Raw genomic sequence first — 19,295 nt, 5'->3', positions numbered from 1 at the left:
TGAGTGAGCGTGTGTCCCATCTTATGGGCCATATTCCCTACGAAATAGGCAGTCCGGAGACCCAGAGAGGACTCCCTTCTGCCAAATGCGCCAGTGCCATGCCATTATTTCTTAATTGCTGGCAAGCACTGCCCCATTTTGCTGTGTGGAGGCCCATCGGAGGCATTGTTGACTGTGGAGCCTGCTGTCGGTGACTGGGCTGCCGCTCGGGCTGCTGCCCACCGCCCACTGCTGCCCAGCCCTCCCAGGTGGCTCCACTGCAGGCTGTGCCGTGCTCCAGCCAGTGGGTTGGGTGGTGGGCACCCAAGGTCACAGTGTCCTGTTTGTCTCTGGAAAACCCGGGACACTGAAGAGAGAAAGTGAGGGTATTGGTAACTCACCGGCATCAAATGGAGAAGTTCTTTGACAGCACCCTTGGTAGGTGGAGGTGAATTTTATGAGCAGGGCTGTGGCCGGTGACAGCTCCCGAGGCAAGGAACTCTCCCTCTTTCCTTTGTGATTTGAAATTTCATTTAGTGTTGGGAGTGCTTTAAGCTGTTGTTTAGATTTGGGGCTGAATTTAGATTGAATAGGAAAATTAATGTTGTATGTTTAGAAAGGGACGTCAGTTCCTTTTTTTCTCCTTCCAATGAGTGCTAATGCAGCATCTTCAAGGAATTAAGGAGGATTTCAGCTCTGTGATTCTTGTCAAACTCAGAAGTAGTTCCACGGACCTAGGATCCGGATGGCACTGGTCAGTATTCACACGATCATAGCAAGCTTATCATAGCAAGCTGGACATCTTTCACAAACGTCTGCCTTATCATTATTCAAAAACAGTGATGAAGACGTCACCCGACCCATGGTTATTTGCTTAAACGCATTTTGTTTAGAACCACGCCAATCTATTTGGGTTTCAGAGTTAGGAAAAGTCACTTATGAGACTTTGTCCTTATAAGATGTGTGAGAGTGAAAGGGACACAGTGACTTTGTTACAGGGCTCTTTATCATTTCATTTTTCTCCTGCAGAGAAAGAACAGGACGTCTACTGGTCATTATTTGTCATCTCATTCCTTGAGAACTGCAAATAGACATTCTTCACCTTGCTTTACAATTTTGCTGTTTTTTTTTTTAACATTTTTATTGGAGTATAATTGCTTTACAATGGTGTGTTACTTTCTGCTTTATAACAAAGTGAATCAGTTATACATATACATATATCCCCATATCTCTTCCCTCTTGCATCTCCCTCCCTCCCACCCTACCTGTACCACCCCTCTAGGTGGTCACAAAGCACCGAGCTGATCTCCCTGCGCTCTGCGGCTGCTTCCCACTAGCTATCTATTTTACATTTGGTAATGTATATATGTCCATGCCTCTCTATCACTTCGTCCCAGCTTACCCTTCACCCTCCCCATGTCCTCAAGTCCATTCTCTATGTCTGCATCTTTATTCCTCTCCTGCCCCTAGGTTCTTCAGAACCTTTTTTTTTTTTTTTAGATTCCATATATAAGTGTTAGCATACGGTATTCGTTTTTCTCTTTCTGACTTAACTTCACTCTGTATGACAGACTCTAGGTCCATCCACCTCACTACAAATAACTCAATTTCGTTTCTTTTTATGGCTGAGTAATATTCCACTGTATATATGTGCCACATCTTCTTTATCAATTCATCTGTTGATGGACACTTAGGTTGCTTCCATGTCCTGGCTATTGTAAATAGAGCTGCAATGAACATTTTGGTACATGACTCTTTTTGAATTATGGTTTTCTCAGGGTATATGCCCAGTAGTGGGATTGCTGGGTCATATGGTAGTTCTATTTGTACTTTTTTAAGGAACCTCCATACTGTTCTCCATAGTGGCTGTATCAATTTACATTCCCACCAACAGTGCAAGAGGGTTGCCTTTTCTCCACACCCTCTCCAGCATTTATTGTTTGTAGATTTTTTGATGATGGCCGTTCTGACCGGTGTGAGATGATACCTCATTGTAGTTTTGATTTAGTTTTGCTGTTTTTAAGATCCTCCTATCTACCCTTCACAATATTATTTTTCTTCCTCTCTTGGCACTTTCTCTGTACCCATGACTAGATGCCCAGAGATCTCCATCCATTAAAACTTGCTTTCAGGAAAAAACCTGGCACATACATGTACACTTATATCCCTGTCAGCATATTCCAAAGGATAGTTAATTCCATAATTGGATATCAGATTTAAAAGATAAAGAATTTCAATCCCCCGTGATCTAATGATGGTGCGATTCTAGGACCTAGAGGGATGTAGGGAAGCTGTCTTCTTTCTCTCCATATAAAACTCGTTCTGAGTTTGTCATCATAATAATCTCAGACATTTGTGTCATATTTTAGGGTTTTAAAAGAGTTTTGACATCCATTATCCCATTTAGTCCTCATTTGACCTACTGTGCATTTTAGTATCCCAGTGTGACGGGTCTAAGCTCTGTCTCAGAGCGTCTCTGATGGGTACAACTCATGGTCACTTGGCAGCCAGTGAGCTAAGAGACAGAACTGCCACCTTCTCATTCAGTAGAGCCACAGGCTGTTGAGCCAAACTGTGGTTCCTCTGAGTAGGACTTATAGAAGGATGGAGGTTCTCCAAAGTGGATCTGTTTACCCCCAGTAGAATTCAGGGAGAGAAACACTCAGCCTCACCATCTCCCAGCATGGAAAGGACACGGCACAGGGGCATTGTGTGATTTGAGTGCAGATGGCTTAAAACTCTTGAAGGAAAGAATGCTTTGGGACATCTTGGAAAGGTTCACTCCTGATGACTTACCTGTTAGTGGACTTTTAAAATGTTCCTAGCGGACTCTACAGAAAGAGGTCTTTGTCTCTGACCTGAAGCCAAGTCCCAGTGGCCGAATGGAGATGCAAGCTCTTTGAGCTTTCTCACTGTAAACCCTTACACTTGAGCAGAAGTGTTGAAGTGTTTTCTCTGAGACAACCTTCTTTCTTCCTCATGGCAGTTTCCCTAACGTTGCATGTGTAGTGAGAGATGGCACTGGGGCTGGAATTCATCTCTCCTGGTTTCCAGGACAGCCTGTTTTCACGTTCCTTTCGTCTCAAACAGAGGGAAGCCCCAGTCCTGTTCGTCCTGCCTTAGCAGGGCTGGTTCTCCAGATGAGAGGATTTACCTCTAGACTCCTATGTAGTAACACTGGCGTCTTCCACTGGACACTGGACCCAAAGTTGCCTCAAATGAAAAAGGACAGAGTTGCCAGAAACGAACAAGTTGAGTTCCTGGGTCAGTCACCCTTCTTTGTTTGGTGCACACAGACCTTCCAGCCTTTGGCATGTCCCTTGTGGCTCCCTGCCCCACGATTGGGAAAGATACGGTGGCCAAAAGAGGAAGCTGAGAAATGAAACGAACTTGACTTTTCTGTGTAATAACATGTAAAATATGTCTTAGGAACTCAATACCAGATGGGTACATGAGGGACCCAAGACATAAAATCCTAGACTTCATACCCTGGATGGCATATGGGGATGTGAGAAACCATCTTAAAAAGATTAGTTTGTGTATTTGAAGTTGCCATGAAGGTTACATAGTGTCTCTCTGGGGCTTGGACCACCCAAATCTCCTTTTACACTTGATGATTTACTTGTTCATGACTTACATTTAATTTCTCCTCATTCTTCTCAGATGACGTTCATGCAAATGAGTATTTCTCCACATAGCCTGATGCCAGGGAAGTAAAGGGGAAAAGTGGCCTTCTTAAGCCAGTGAGGGGTAGGGAGAGAAATGGGATACAGGGCAGGGCTAATTGCTGGAATTGAGTCTGTGATGTGGGAAGGTCTCTGATACTCAGCTTGACAGAAATTCCCATCTGCTCCTGCCCACACATGGGACTATTTTAACAGCTCTCATCAGGGAGAATCTTCCAGGAGTAAACACTGCCGGGTTAGGATTCACAAGATTGTTACAGAACAGGATTTTGCAAGAGGGAATTTCACGAGAGTGGTATTTCTGAAAGCCAAGCACAGAGCCATTGCACTTGGTCTTGGCTCCGCAGTGGAGCCTCCCATGTCCTCCTGGCAGCACACCTGTCGTATATTGTCCTGCATATATACCTCCTTCATGCTCCTTGCGTTTGCTGACATGTGGAGAGAAACAGTAATTTCAGGGTCATAGAGTCTTGGCATTAGCAGGAGCCTCGAAGGGCTCTGACTCAGCCTCCGGTGCAAAGCAACAGTCTATCTACTGAGACTTGGAGAAACACGCACTGAGTTTTAGGGAAAGAGACCTTGCATTTCTGGAGGCAGCTTTCTCCATTTTTTAGACAAATTACATCCTTAGAGATTTCCTTTATAAAACAAGCTTAAAAAGTGCTTTCTTGTAATATACACCAGTCATTCCTAATTCTGGCACTTGGAACAAAGCAAGACAAGTCTAATCTCTCCTCATCATAGCAGCACCCGAGGTGTTCACAGATAACTATCCTGTCTCCCTGGAGGAGGGGCCCTTCTTCAGACCAAAGGCTGCTGGCTCTCTTAACTGTTCCTCCAAAGATGTTTTCTAGAACCCATGTCTCGTCTTATGCTTGTCATTTTTGTCTGGGAGTTATTCAGTTATCAATTTCCCTTTTAAAATCTGACTGTCACAACTAGACCAAGCGCCAGGGAACTAGCCTGACCAGTTCCCAACAGAAGGAAACCTTTGTATTTCCCATGACCTGAAGACCATTTCTAACAAGCTAGCACTGGCTTTTTCTGTAATCTGTCACGAGATTGACTACTTTTGGGGAGTTTTAGTTACTCACACACAAGGTTTTTTGTTTTGTTTTGTTTTTTCTCCTGTCCCCTCATGTCTGCCAAGTCAGGGCTTCACATTTTGGATTTAAACAATTGATTTTTTCTTTTAACCTAAATGCTGTATTTGATATTAAGTTCTTTTAAATCCTGATGATTTTTGCCCATTTTTCCAACTCTGGAGAACTTTCGAACCTTGATTCTTTCATCCACTGTATCATCTCTGACTCTCTGCTTCCTGCCACTTAAGAATAATTGGATGAACATGCCTCTGGGTCCTCATCGCAGGGTCTGACCTCACTGTTGAATAGGATCAGTCCATCTGCAAGAGATTGTAACACATCTCCAGTGTGATGTGCCGGATGATTTAGGGCAGTGCTTCTTGAAATGTGGTTGCTAGCTCAGCAGCTCAGCGTCACCTCGGAACTTGTGAGAAATGCAAATTCTCCAGCCTTACCCTCCCCCCAAAGAATCAGAACCTGTGGGGAGGCCCGACAATTGGCGTTAGTGTAAACCCTTCAGGTGATACTGATGCCCACTCAAGCTTGGGAGCCATGGAGCAGGCGTTCTGGGAAGGCAGACAAAAAACGACTTCTAAAATACCCAGGCGTCTGGCAGTCTTAAGGGTTTTTCAGGAGCCAGTTTAGAGCAACCTAGCCAGACATCCTAGTAGCACGGGCTGACATGTCTGTCACAGGAGGAAATTCCCTCTGGACTCTATTTGGCTCAATGACAAACGCGAGGGGAGGACCTGGGCTTGGTAGGTACAGAAGCAATATTCCATAGAGACTGAAGTCTGATGAACAGAAGAGGTGAATAAAACAGGAAACACCAGAGCCAGGCAAGGGAAAGGAAGGCTGAGTCTGGGCGACCCTGAGCTGTTGGGCAATGCTGCATTTCCCAGGGGAGATTTTAACCAATTGAACATTTAACGAAGAAAGGTCTCATACCTGTTTTTGTTTCCACAGGCCCATCTGCTAAACATCCCGAGCTGGAATTGGAAAGAGGGGGATGATGCAATCTGCCTCGCAGAGCTGAAGCTGGGGTTCATCGCCCAGAGCTGCCTGGCTCAAGGCCTCTCCACCATGCTTGCCAACCTCTTCTCCATGAGGTCATTCATAAAGGTAACGTCTCGTCCTATTAGAGCACATTAGCCCCGCATTCAATTTGTCGTGGGGTTGAGTAGAGAGCACAGCTTAAACTCAAAACAGATCGGCGGGCTTTAACCACTTTGGTTAAGGAGAAGTTCCTTGTTACAGATTTGGGCATGAGGCCAGCTTCTTTCAAAATTATGTTTTTATTTTTATTTAGCACATCCACGGCCATTAAATGATTGTTCAAAGCACAATCCTCTCTTTTTTTTAGATAAACCACATGTTTATCTATCAACAAAGTCTCCACTGTTAAAACAAAGCTATGATTTATATACATTCCATATGGCACCAGAGCGCCTAAAGAAAAGAATTATCCTTTTGCTCTTGTACATCAAGTGGCTGGTGGACCTCTCACTGTGCAGAGAAATGCAGACCATGTGTTTGTGCCGAAGCCCAAACCCTAACAACATAATTCATTTATTTATTTCTGCACAATCAAGGAGGCCGGCGGGGCTGACATGCCATGGTTGTTTGAATGGAGAGTCAGAGGAGGAACTAACTGAGTCGTGGGCAGCGGGGCCCTTTACACCGTGAGACAGGCGGTCTGGATATGCTCATCCCCCGGTCAGCGATTCACCCGACAGGGCTGGCTGCTCAGCCCCTCCAAAGTGGCCCCTGCCCACTGGACCAACTCAGACAAAGAAAGACCCAACTCTGTCCTCATAGGCCAGGCCAGGAGTGTTTCCAGGACATCAGGTTGAGGGTCCAGGACCCTACTAAGAGGGCTTTTGGAGCTCTTAGTGATGACACCATTCCTTATCCTTGGATTGCTCAGCCTAGACAGTCAAGGTAGCAAACCGGTGCAGTAAATCCTGTCTCGTCTGGGCCTCCCGGATTTGGCGTTGGTGGCCATTAGCTCAGGATCTGGCCTTATATTCCCCTCCCTGTTATTCATTTATTTACATTCCCCTTCCTGAATCACTAGTGGTTGAGGTGGGAAATGAGTGTGTCACCGGGAGATCCTGCAGAGGGGCCAGAAACTCTGAAATCGAAGGTGTGAGCTCTCCAGCCTTCTGCTGCCATTGTTGCTGTGTCCATCACCGGCAGTAAGTTATCCGGTGAGGCTGAGGAAATGGCCCTGGATGCAGTGAGAGGGATGCGTGGGAAGGATGAAGATGCAGGTGCTGAACTAACTCCACGTCAGGGCTCACCCTTGGCATCCATAAGCTGTGTGACTTAGAACAGGGTTTCTTTCTAGGTCCTCACCCTCTGTACCCACCTCATTATTTAGCCAGTTTATGGTTAACATTAGTCTACGTGAAAGAACAAATTGTTTTGGAGTCCGTTCAATCACTTTAGCAGTGGGTGCCTTGATTAAAAAATTCTTTACTTACTCTATGCCCAAAGACCTCGACTCCGCAGAACTCCTGGCGCAGACCCAGCTCACAAATAAGGACATGGCTTTCCTTTAAATGGCTTCTTTAATTCACGCTGCCGGTCCCCTGCCTGGATACAGCTGAATGTAGGCAAAAGGAGGCGGCAGGAAGGTCTTTGTGGCTGGACTTAGAGACAAGCCCGAAAGCCAGAGGCAGCCTGGTGTCTTCCAGGGCTCTTATATTCAACACGAGGAGCCCAGACCAGGATAAAGGACTGTCACCAAGAGACCTCCTCTGGCTCGTCCAGCCAAGCTCCGGGGGTTTCTTCCAGCAGGGGATTACCCACAGGACCAGCACATGTCTGAGGACTTGGGCTGTGCTTCCTGGTGTTGAGGAACATGGCCTTGGCAGGGCCCCACCACACGTGGGGCACTTGACATGCATATGTTTTGATTTTGTGGTGCCTTCCTGGAAACTAGAGCTGCCTGTCAAGAAAATTAATAAAATGGATGTGATGCTGATTCTTCAGTGTTATTACCAGCAGGGAGAAAGAACCTCTGTCCAACTTTCCTCAAGACCCTGAAGGGCCTCACCTCTGCAGCCAAGGACGTCCCCTCCAGCCCAGCTAATCCCACTGCCAAGTTCCTGTTTAGGAGGGCCTGTGGGAGAGGCCCAACCAGGCCCTGATGTAACTCAAAACACATTTCCCTCCCAGGGTTATGTTACCATGTTCTTTCTGTCCGGGACCAAGCCCTCCACGTTTGGAGGTAGCTCTCTGAATATGGCCTTTTGACGTTCAGGTGATCTTTGCGTTGGAATTTGCCAAGGCACATGACCTGGAAATAGCAAGGCTGCCCTTCATCTTTTTTTTTCCTTTGCGATAGAGACAATTGAAAGCACGTGCTCCCCATTCTGTAGTGTCCTCTTTGTGCTCTCCAAATCCCAGACCCTTGTCTCTTTTAGGTCATAATAAACACCATAATGATGCTCTCCTTGGCATGTTTTATATATTAGCTCCCATTCCAGGGATCACAAAGCCTTTACTTATTTTTATTTGGGGTGTTGAATGGAAAAGGGAATCTATACATGGATAACGGTTTGCAGAAATGGCTTCCTTCCCCACTTTCCCCTACAATGTGTCCTACAGCAGCGTGTCCTACAGCAGGGAATTCATCACACTTCCATGGGGACAGGCAGGCCCGTTAGGATGGAAAGCGGTGGGATGAGGCTTTGGCAGCATCTGGTCCCTTGAGAATGCTTAGTGTTTCTGGAAGCCAAAGGTGGAGTGTGAGCTCATCTTCTCCCTGGCCCTGGGCAGGTATGATATCTGCTCTTTACTCCTAGAGAATACATGGTACTCTGCCCCTGCTGAAAGAAGAAAGAACAAGACTGAAACAGGGGTGATATATCACAGTGACTGTCCACCAGGCTTTTAGAATGCATGAGACCAAAAAGCCAAGACTGACAGCGAGGGTAGTAAGGTTCTATGAAGGAGAGAGGGACTACTGATACGTGGAAGCTACCAAAGAGACCCAGCCCTGAGGTACCAGGAAATACGGGGGAGCACCTGTTTATCCTTTCAGCGTGGTCACTTTTGCCCCAGGGCGCCAAGTCATTGCCCCTGAAAGCCTAGCTCTGAATTGATCTAAACTTTTTGGGAATCTATTTATAATTTTAGCCCACATCTTTGGGGGTAATGATTTCCTTAAGTTTCCTTAAGAATTCCTAATTACTATTAAAGACTTGTTGCTGGCTCTTTATCCTTTGCTCCACTTAACCTTCAAGACATGACCTGTGCAGTTTCTGGTGTTCTGGGGTTTGTTTAACAAATCCATGCTAACCTTACAGACAATACCTTTATGAAAGAGGCTCAGGCTGGCCACTCAGGGGTCCTGTGGCCCAGCAGCTTGTTGCTCATGAAACAGGTGAAGCACTTTGTCCAGCAGCACCCAGCTCTCGCCCTTGAATGCCTTGAAGGAGTGCAGGCAAATGCCCTGATTGCTGTGACTTGTCAACATCTACGTTATCAACCAGGCCCAGAACATCCTGTTCATTGACCGATACCTGAACTCCTACCACCCGCCTGTCAGGCTCAAGTGAGAATATTCCTAATGTCTTCTGGAAAGACCAAGACAAGGAACTTATTTATTAGCCTATCAGTCATTGCCTCATCCGTGAATAAGTGGCCGCATGTATCTCTCCTTGGCATCCTCACTTGGATGTAATTTAAGATCCACTGATTTTAAAAAAAACTTTTTTTAACTTCGTCTTCAACATATCTGGTTTCAAGCTGGGGCTTGACCTGCCGTCTTTGTGAATTGTGCTGTTACTTTTACTAGGATTAGCTGTCCTTGGACATGCTAAATTATGTGTGTGGGTATTATGTGTTTTAGAGGATGATAAACTTAAAATTTCTTTTCAGTCCACACTGAGTCTTCAAATTTAGCACATTTATTCAATAAATTGTTCTCAGGATCGCCGACGATTTTAACTCTGCTAATCTACCATTTTACACACACACACACACACACCCTAGAAAATGGTATGTACTCCATAATTATTTCTTGTTTGAATAAATCAATTATGAAATTGGAGGAAGTACATGATACACTTCTTGTATTTTTTCCCTATTTTACAAGATTTGGAATTTATGGGTGAAATTTACTTAATATTGATCACAGCACAGTCCCCTCCATCACATTTTCTATTTCTGAATGGGGAAGCACTAGGGAAATCAGGCCCGTCTTATTCAGATTGTATCTTGGTTGAGGTGGACTTTGCTGGACCTGGAAACCATTTGTTCAGTATTGCTGTTACCATATTGTGATAAACTGTCAGCAATGCAGAGTCCTGGTACTAATTGTAGCCAAGGGAATTGTTTTTAGTCCCTTTATTTTGGGTTATGTTTATGTGCATATGTGTGTTTGTATATATGCGTGTATTAAAACATTATGGTTTAGGAGCTGGAAATAGAAATCAAGAATCTTTAATAATAGCTAGAATATACTGGGTTCTAACTTAGTGTCAAGCCCTATGCTAAGTGCTGTATAGGCATCATCTCATTTAATTCTCACAATGACCCCGCCCAAACCTGGCATTATTATTATCACCTCTTTATAGTGGCAGGCACTGTGGGTTAAGGGAAGTGCAGCAACTTGTGTGAGGATATAGAGCTTGGAATTGACAAACTCACGTGTTAAACTAGGTACACTGGTTCCAAGTATGTCCTTGAGTGTACCTTCATAACTTTCTGTAGCTTATTTTACGGGAAATATTGATGCAGTAGAGATTCCCCAGGCACCTACCATGTTGCAAGCAGTGTGCTAATCACACCGCCATCTTTATGGCTATAGGAGGCACTCATAAGTTTCAGGAAGCTTCTGTTGTGACTGGGATGCATGGGCACATGTTTGCACAGCCCCATCCTGTGGGTTTTGTTGGCCTTTCTCTCTGGCCAGCTCTATAACAGCAGAGGTCACTGCATCAGGACAGGTGAGGAATTAGCCTAGGCTGGGATGAGTTAAGGTGGGAAAATGAACTGGGCTGTCAAGAAGGAAATGACATTACACTCTGATTTATTCAGGGGGTGAAGCTAATTGGCTTAAGTAGGTGCTTCTGGGGGATAACGAGCGATTCTTATTGGCTAATGGGTGTAATAAGCTCTGGAGACCAGAGACATTCATCTAGATGAGGGAAGCATGTTAGAAGCAGGGATCAACCCTGTGTGGAATGGCAGAGTGGTGGGTGACAGAATCTCTGAAATGGGGCCAGGGCTCCACCTGATAAGGCTGGGATCTAGGTGGCTTTCTGCTCCAGGAGGAAATGCTAATGGTGCCAGAGTAGAGGGTTTGCCTGCAAAGTAAACCCACATGGTGTAAGTTAGATAGTGAGATGCAAACTGTTGCTTATTCCACACTGAAGGGCAATGTGATCGCCCTGATCACAAACGGTATCATGACAGTGGGCTTCTACAGACATCCCTTGTCAGTGGAGAGCTGCTCCACTACAGGTATACTCACTTCCTCAGTAATCTCGTTTATTCTCGGGAGTCCTAGATATATAGATGACTCCCAGATTTAGATATCTACCCAGAACCCGATCCCAGTATCATTTATTTAATTGCTACTCAACATCTTTATTTGAATGTTTCGTCTCCTCTGAGACCTAACCTATCCAGAGTGGAATTCCTGTTCTTTCTCTGTAAACGTGGTCTTCTCCCATTGCACTATTGGCAAGGTCATCCTTCCCGTTGCTCAGACTAAAGCCTTTGGATTCCGCCTTAGCTCCTTTCTTCCTCTCACGTACCATATTCAATTCAGCAGAAAATCCACTTGGTTCGTCTTTGAAAATAAGCCCAGAATCTGAGCACTTCTCACTACCTTCACTTTACTATCAGATCCAGGTCACCATCATCCATCTCCTAGAGTATTATACCAGCATCCTAATTGGCCTCCCTGCTCTGCCCTTATCCCTCCCCTATTCTAGTCTGTTCTCATTACAGCATCCTTCTCAAGCATGAGTCAGATACCGTCACCCCTCTCCACGTAAATCTCTCCACGATGTCCCATCTCATCAGAATAAAGTTCTTACAAACATCTATAGGTCTCAAGCAGTCGGGTGCCTGTGACCCCACTGGCCTCATCTCCTAAGTACTCTTCTGCTTCTAAACATCATCCACACTCCATTTAGCTAGTCTAGGAATTTTGCATTTGTTGTTCCCTCTGCCTGAAATGCTCTTCCCCTACGTAGCTGCATGGCTTCCCTCCAGCGAATCCCTCATATCCTTGCTCAGTGTTAATTTCTCAGGGGGAACTTTTTCTAAAACATTAGAATTGCATTTTGAAAAAAGAGATTAAAAGCAAACTTTTAGTTGAAGTATAATATACAAACAAAAGTGTGCATCTGATAAATGGATAGCTTACTAAGTATTTACAAACTCACACTCTCATGTAACCAGGACCCAGATTAAGAAACAGTATATTATTAGTAACCCAGCAGTCCCTGTTTTTAAAGCCAGATGGCAGTGTATGTGTGGGTCTGTTTTGGGGCTTTCTTGGGAGCATTGACATCTCTAAAATGTTGAGTTCTCCAGTCTATGAAGATGGTATACCTGTAATAAAGGGATGCTTTATGAATCAACAGTTTTCCCGGCAAATATAGGACGATCAAGAAGAAAGTGACCAAACTCATAGATTTCTCTGGGGCTTCTGAGAGTCCCTACAGGGAGTAGATGTCCCCCTTCACCAGATTGTCTAGGAACGATCTAGATGTTCTCTTAGGCTTCATGGGGTGAATAAAGTTTCCATGTGAAAAAACATCAAAATTGCATGTTAAAAATTTGCATCCCCCGTCCCGCCACACCCCATACATGCACATCCTTGTCGACTCTCCTGGCTTTGTTTTTCTGCACGGCATTTTTTAATTGCCTCTTTTCCCGGAGACACTGTAAGCACTCTGAAGCCTAGAGCTGCTTGCTGTATTCTCGATGCCTAGAACAGCACCTGACTCATAAGAGGTCCTCAATACACGCATGTCGAATGAATGAATGAATGGCTGGAGCCTGGCGTGACCAGCCTTTATCGCAGACAGCTGGGTGGGGCCGGGACCAGCAGGGACTTACAATTTGGGGTGATTTTGGTGCTGAAACCTTCTTCCTTTGCTACTGTACGCGGCTCCTTTGCCAAATTAAAGAGCTTTGACTCCATGTAGACACTTGAAATGCAAAGCTTTATAGTCCTTGGCGAGGATGCGTGGAGGCTGGTTAGATTTGGTTATAAACCATTTCGATTGCCAGAAAATCCAGTCAGTGTGTTGTTTAAATTCACAAATCAAAATAAACAGCCATGGATTGAAATGAATTTGCTAAACCTCAGTATCCCATTTGGGTCAACATCATTGTGCATCCCCTTTCCTTACTGCTTGAATCTCGTTAGATCAGGGGCTCTGTCTGCCTCCCCCGACCGACGCCTTTGACTCTGCCCAAGATGACTAACGCCCACCTGAACGTAGAGCAGCTTCCCTGAAAACGATTTCAAATGAAGAAAGAATTAATCCATGAACTATTAACAGGGATTCTGTTCTCCTCTGGCCCTGGTAATTTCTAGAACATTGAATTAAAGAGTTCTCAGACCTTTACAAATTCTCAAGGCAAACATTATTAGCAAAGAGAAGCCCATACAGCATGTTAGAAAATTGCCAGAAAATGTCAGTGGAATTTCTGAATAAAATAAAAAAGGTTGAAACTCCCCTTCCCCATCTTCTCCCCTTCTCCCTCCCTTCCTCCCCCTAACATGATTAGAAAGTCATTTCATGTGTCTTATATGTTTGGTCAATCAAAGGCAAACATACATGATTGATGGTGACAGGGAACACATTTAATTCATTATTCTTTACTTTGCAGCAAAATGATTTGTGTAAACTGTCTGCCTAGCATTAAAGGTAAAACAAACTTAGAAACCCCAAAATGTTATATTTTTGTCTAATATTTTCCTTTTGGTTTTATAGCTGTAATCACATATGGATTCTTTTATTTGGCTCTTGGCAAGGACTGAACAAAGGGGAAGCAACACAGAAAGATTACATAATATACAAAGCCCTGTGCCTGTTAAGGATGGAGCCACAGGAACTGCAGTGGCCAGGACTCAGTGTGAAACCCAGGAGAAGTTGCCGCTCTCCCTGGCTCTTATCAGCTGGCAGGATATCGTCACTAATGTGAAGGAAGGCCCTCTTGACCAAGCCTCTGGTCCAACATCAAAATGAGCTGTTTCAGAGATTATTGGCCTTTTATTAATTGAGTGCATTTCTGAGTGCAGCAAGGCATCCACCTGGCCTTTCCCCCGCCCCCTTACAACTTCTAACTTAGGTTTTATGGGTGCTACCCACCATCAGTGATTTTTCAAGCAAAAATCTCAAAATGCTATTAAACTCTTAGGAATAAAATCTCAGATTCCCTTATTAAAGCTCTTGGTTATCACTGCCCTAAAGTGATACCAGATAGAAATCTATGCCCAGAATAATGATGAGGAACCTGGAACTCTGAGGTGGCCATTCTACATATCTAGGGGGCGCAAAGTGAGAAACCACCATTGGTTCGATAATGGAGATATTTTGTCAAGATCTTTAAAGTTATCATAGCACTCTAAGTGTGCATAGCACTTTAGAATTTATAAGCTATGCATTTAACTTAAATTATTTTCATTTGGTACACAGGTATCGAGTATCGTTTGGGAAATGTGCCTAATGCGGAGTAGCTGGCATTTCTGACCCTTTCTCCCCTGTAGGGTAGGAAGAAAGAGGAAATAGAAGATGATGCTGGACGGGGTTTGATAGAGCAAGGACCATGATGATGCTAGATCGTTGGGTTCTTAGCTCAGTGCTTTCCCCACAGTTACACGTTGCTTCCCCTGGAGAAATGTCTCAAATATGAACACTACTTGGTTTTGTATTCAAATCAATAGCTTCTAAGAACAGAATTCACTTTGCAATATTTGTAAAAGTAGTACCCTAGGTTTCTCCAACCATGCCAAACTACATGCTATAAAAATTAAGACATTTTTCAAAGGTGGGAAATTCTTACATCTGCATCCATTCCCTCCATGGTGCCTTAGTCTGGAAAAGACCCAGGCACTGTTGTTTTCCCTAGACCATAATGCCTTGTCACGTGGGAGAATTTGTTGCTCAAGTCAAGTGCCGCAGTGGATCAGGGGAGGGAGATGATGACCTATTTGCTGAGGGGGAATGTAAGAAAGCTCAAAAGGATAGTCCCAAGCCTCTGAAGGAGGGCGCAAGTGGGTCAGAATGCAGTATGGTAGATTTCCAATCGGGGCCGGGGGCAGGGGGTCGTATCAGTAAGAGGACATGCAATCCAGAGAGTTAAACAATGCCAAGAAGAGGAAGAAAGGAAAATTTCTAACACTGTCTTTTCCAGATAAGGTTTTTAATTTTGAAAATTTGGGGGATTTCTCAAAATGTTAAATAGAGAGTTTCCATATGACCCAACAGTTCTACTCCTGGGTATCTTCCCAAGAGAAATGAAACCATATGTATTAATTTCCTCTGGCTGCTATAATAAGTTACTACAAACTTAGTTGCTTACAACTGATTTTTTCTCTTCTTTTTCTGGAGGCCAAAAGTCTGAATTCAGTTTCACTGGACTAAAGTCAAGGTGTTTGCAGGGCATCTCGTATCCATAAAACTAGAAAACAAGTATTCTGCCTCTAAACTCTAATAGTAGGACAGCCATAAGATAACAGTTACAGGCATTCCCATTCCAAAGGGAAGAAAATGGAAGGAAGAAAGGAGCTACCAGCCCCAAGTACGTTCAAAATCCAACCAGACAAATTCCATTGGGTTTTAAGATCCGGGAATAATCCTGTGTGGCTTAAAATTGGCATTAGGTAATATGATTCCTCCAAATGTGTTCTTTTTCAAAGTTGCTTTGGCTATTCTAGTGTTGTTGCCTTTTCATATACATTTTAGGATCAACTTTTCTATACCTACAAAAACTCCTACTGCTCTTTTGATTGAAACGTGTTAAACCCATAGACCAACTTGGGGGAGCATTGGCATCCATGAACATGGATTCCAACCCATGAACGCGGTCTCTCCATTTATTAGATAATCTTTAACTTCTTTCATCAGTGTTTTGTGGTTTTCAGCAAACGGATTCTGTACATTTTTGTTAGATTTATACATAAGTATTACATTTTGGGGGAGATATTGTAAGTGGCATTTTCTAAAACTTCAGTTTCCAATTGTTCACTGGTGGTATGTAGAAACGCACATTATTTTTCTATGTTGACCTTGAATCCTTAACTCCGTTACACTGGCTAGCACTTCTTCCAGGATATGGAATACGTGGAGTGAGAGTGGACATCTTTGATTTATTCCTACTCTTAGGGGGAAAATATTCATTGTTTCACCATGAAGTATAATGTTAGTTGTAGGTGTTCTGTAGATGTTCTTCTTCTGAGGTTGAGGAAGTTCTTTTCTATTAACAATTTGATGAGAGTTTTTATTGTGAATGGATTTTGAGTTTTGCCAAATGCTTTTTCTGCATCAATTCATATAATCATGTTGTTTTTGTTCTTTACACTGTTAATATGGTGGATTACACTGACTGATTTGAGAATATTGAACCAGCCACTGTGCATTCCAAGATAGACCCCACTTGGTCATAGTGTGATTTATTTATATCTATATCTATTTCTCCCTCTCTCTCCCTCTCTCTCTCTCTCTCTCTCTCTCTCTCTCTCTCTCTCTCTCTATATATATATATATATATATATATATATATATTTATAGGTAGATATATAGATTTGATTTGCTGATATGTTTGTGAAGATTTTTTATGTCTGTGTTTGTGAGTAGATATTGTTCTATAGATTTCTTACACTGTCTTTGTCTGGCTTTAGTATCAGGGTAAAGTTGACTTCATAAAATGAGTTGGGAAGTCTTTCCCTTCTATTTTCTGGAAGTGATTGTGTAGAATTGGTTTTATATTTTCCTTAAATGTTTAGTAGAATTCACTAGTGAAATGATCTGGGCCTCAATTTATTTTCCCAAAGGTTTTTAAAGACTAATTTAATTTCTTTAATAGCTGTGAGTCTATTTAGGTTATTTATTTAATCCTGAGTGAGTTGCCGCAGTTTGAGGTTTTTGAAAAATTTAGGAATTAGTCTAATTTATTTGAGTTGTTCAATTGATGTATGTAAGTTGTTTGTAGTTTTCTATTATTGCCTATCTAATGTCTGCAGGGTCTGTAATGATAACCTCTCTCTCATCCTTGATTTTTTGATTTGTGTCTCCCTCCCTCCCTTCCTTTTTTTTTTCATTTTTTTGTCAGTCTTATACATGTCAATTCTGCTGATCTTTTCAAAGTTTTTTGGTGGCATTATTTTCTTTATTTTTCTGTTTTTTTTCTGCTTACTTTGGGTTTATTTTACTCTTCCAGCTTAAATGAAGCTTAGGTTATTGATTTGATACTTTTCTAATATAAGCATCTAATGCTATATATTTCCTTCTAAGCACTGCTTTAGGTGCATTCCACAATTTTTAAAATGTTGTATTTTCTCTTTCATTTAGTTAAAAATGTTTTATAATTCCATTTGAGACTTCTTCTTTGACCCATGGGTTATTTGAATGTGTGTTGCTTAATTTCCAAGTATTTAGAGATATTCCTCTTATATTTCTATTATTTATTCATGGTCTGATTCCATTATGGTAAGAGAACCTACTTTGTATGATTTCACTTCTTTTAAATTTGTTAGTGTGTTTTAATTTTATTTATTTTATTTTTGGATGCATTAGGTCTTTGTTGCTGCACATGGGCTTTTCTCTAGTTGCGGCGAGCGGGGGCTACTCTTTGTTGCGGTGTGTGGGCTTGTCATTGCGGTGCACGGGCTTGTCATTGTGGTGGCTTGTTGCAGAGCATGGGCTCTAGAGCACAGGCTCAGTAGTTGTGGCACACGGGTTTAGTTGCTCCGCAGCATGTGGGATCTTCCCGTACCAGGGGCAGAACCCATGTCCCCTGCATTGGCAGGCGGATTCTTAACCACTGCGCCACCAGGGAAGCCCTGTTAGTGTGTTCTATACAATCTATCTTGGTGAATGTTCCATGGGAGCTTAAAAAGAATATATATCCTGATATATTGTTGGGTAGAGTGTCTTATAAATGTTCATTAGGGCCAGTTGGTGGATGGTGTTCAGTTCTGTGCCCTTGCTGATTTTATGTCTACTGGTTCTACCCATTACAATGAGATGAGTGCTGAGTCTCCAGCTATAATTATGGATTTGTTTATTTTAGTTCTATCAAATTTTGCTTTGTGAATTTTGAAACTCTGCTGAGGAATATATGTTTGGATTGTTGCATTTTCTTGATGAACTGAACTTTTTGTCATTATATATTGCCCCTAATATCCTTGGCAATTTTCTTTGTTCTTAAATCTGGAAGACTTCAGATCTGATTTAATAGACCCACTCAATATTTCTTTTTTTTTTTTTTTTTTTTTTTTTTTTGCGGTACGCGGGCCTCTCACTGTTGTGGCCTCTCCCGTTGCGGAGCACAGGCTCCAGACGCGAAGGCTCAGCGGCCATGGCTCACGGGCCCAGCCGCTCCTTGGCATGTGGGATCTTCCCGGACCGGGGCACAAACCCGTGTCCCCTGCATCGGCAGGCAGACTCTCAACCACTGTGCCACCAGGGAAGCCCCAATATTTCTTTTGATTAGTGTTTTCATGAAAAAAATGTATTCTCATGATTTTTTTGTTTGAACCAAACTAAAAATATATCTTTAAATTCTAAGTGATTTCCTTATAGCCAGCTTATAGTTGGGTCAATTAAAAAAATTATTCTGTGAATCTCCATTCGTTAAAAGGTATACTAGGGGATTCCCTGGTGGCGCAGTGGTTGAGAGTCCGCCTGCAGATTCAGGGGACACGGGTTCGTGCCCCGGTCTGGGAAGATCCCACATGCCACGGAGCGGCTGGGCCCGTGAGCCATGGCCACTGAGCCTGTGCGTCTGGAGCCTGTGGTCCGCAACGGGAGAGGCCACAACAGTGAGAGGCCCGCGTACCACAAAAAAAAAAAAAAAAAAAAAGGTGTACTAGACCATTTATATAAAATGTAATTATAGATATGTTTGGATTATATCTAATATTTGTTTTCTGTCGATTTTCTGTTTTAGTTCTCCTCTTTCCTCTTTATTTTCTTCTTTTGGGTTATTTTGAATATTTTTAGATTTCATTTCATTTACAGTGTTTCTTATTATATAACTTTATGTAGTCTTTTAACTGATTGCCCTTGGGATTGTCATGTACCTACTTAACTTTCCAAGTCTACTTAGATTCAGTGATTCACCAGTGTAATCCTATAGGTCTCTTTACCCTCCCCATTTTTTGTTATACTTGTGTTGTTGAAAACGCCATCAGGCAATGCTATAACTTTTTCTTTTCCGTCATCAAACGTATTTTAAAGAACTCAAGAGAAGTATAGTCTTTTATATTTATTCTGATATTTCCCATCTCTGTTGTTCTCTCTTCATTCCTGATGTTCCATCTTTCCACTTGGAATCATTTCCA

General features: G+C 43.0%; 1 protein-coding gene across 8 annotated transcripts in view; it reads left to right on the top strand.

Moving 5' to 3' along the window:
- KCNMA1 (potassium calcium-activated channel subfamily M alpha 1) overlaps window positions 1-19,295 on the top strand; it is a 747,639-nt gene that overhangs the window by 549,169 nt on the left and 179,175 nt on the right. For all 8 annotated transcript variants that reach the window (XM_089897739.1, XM_030764574.2, XM_030764569.2 and 5 more), the window contains exon 14: window positions 5,717-5,872. In XM_089897739.1, the coding sequence (XP_089753865.1) occupies window positions 5,717-5,872 (156 nt within the window). The remainder of the gene's footprint in view (window positions 1-5,716; window positions 5,873-19,295) is intronic.

Source organism: Delphinapterus leucas, chromosome 16 (genome assembly GCF_059928025.1).
Source record: "Delphinapterus leucas isolate spDelLeu-1000000601 "Yukka" chromosome 16, BTC_Dleu_Yukka2, whole genome shotgun sequence".
In the NCBI taxonomy this organism is placed as follows: Eukaryota; Metazoa; Chordata; class Mammalia; order Artiodactyla; family Monodontidae; genus Delphinapterus; species Delphinapterus leucas.
The sequence above is the reverse complement of the archived record's forward strand: the minus strand, read 5'-3'. Positions and strand labels throughout refer to the sequence as shown.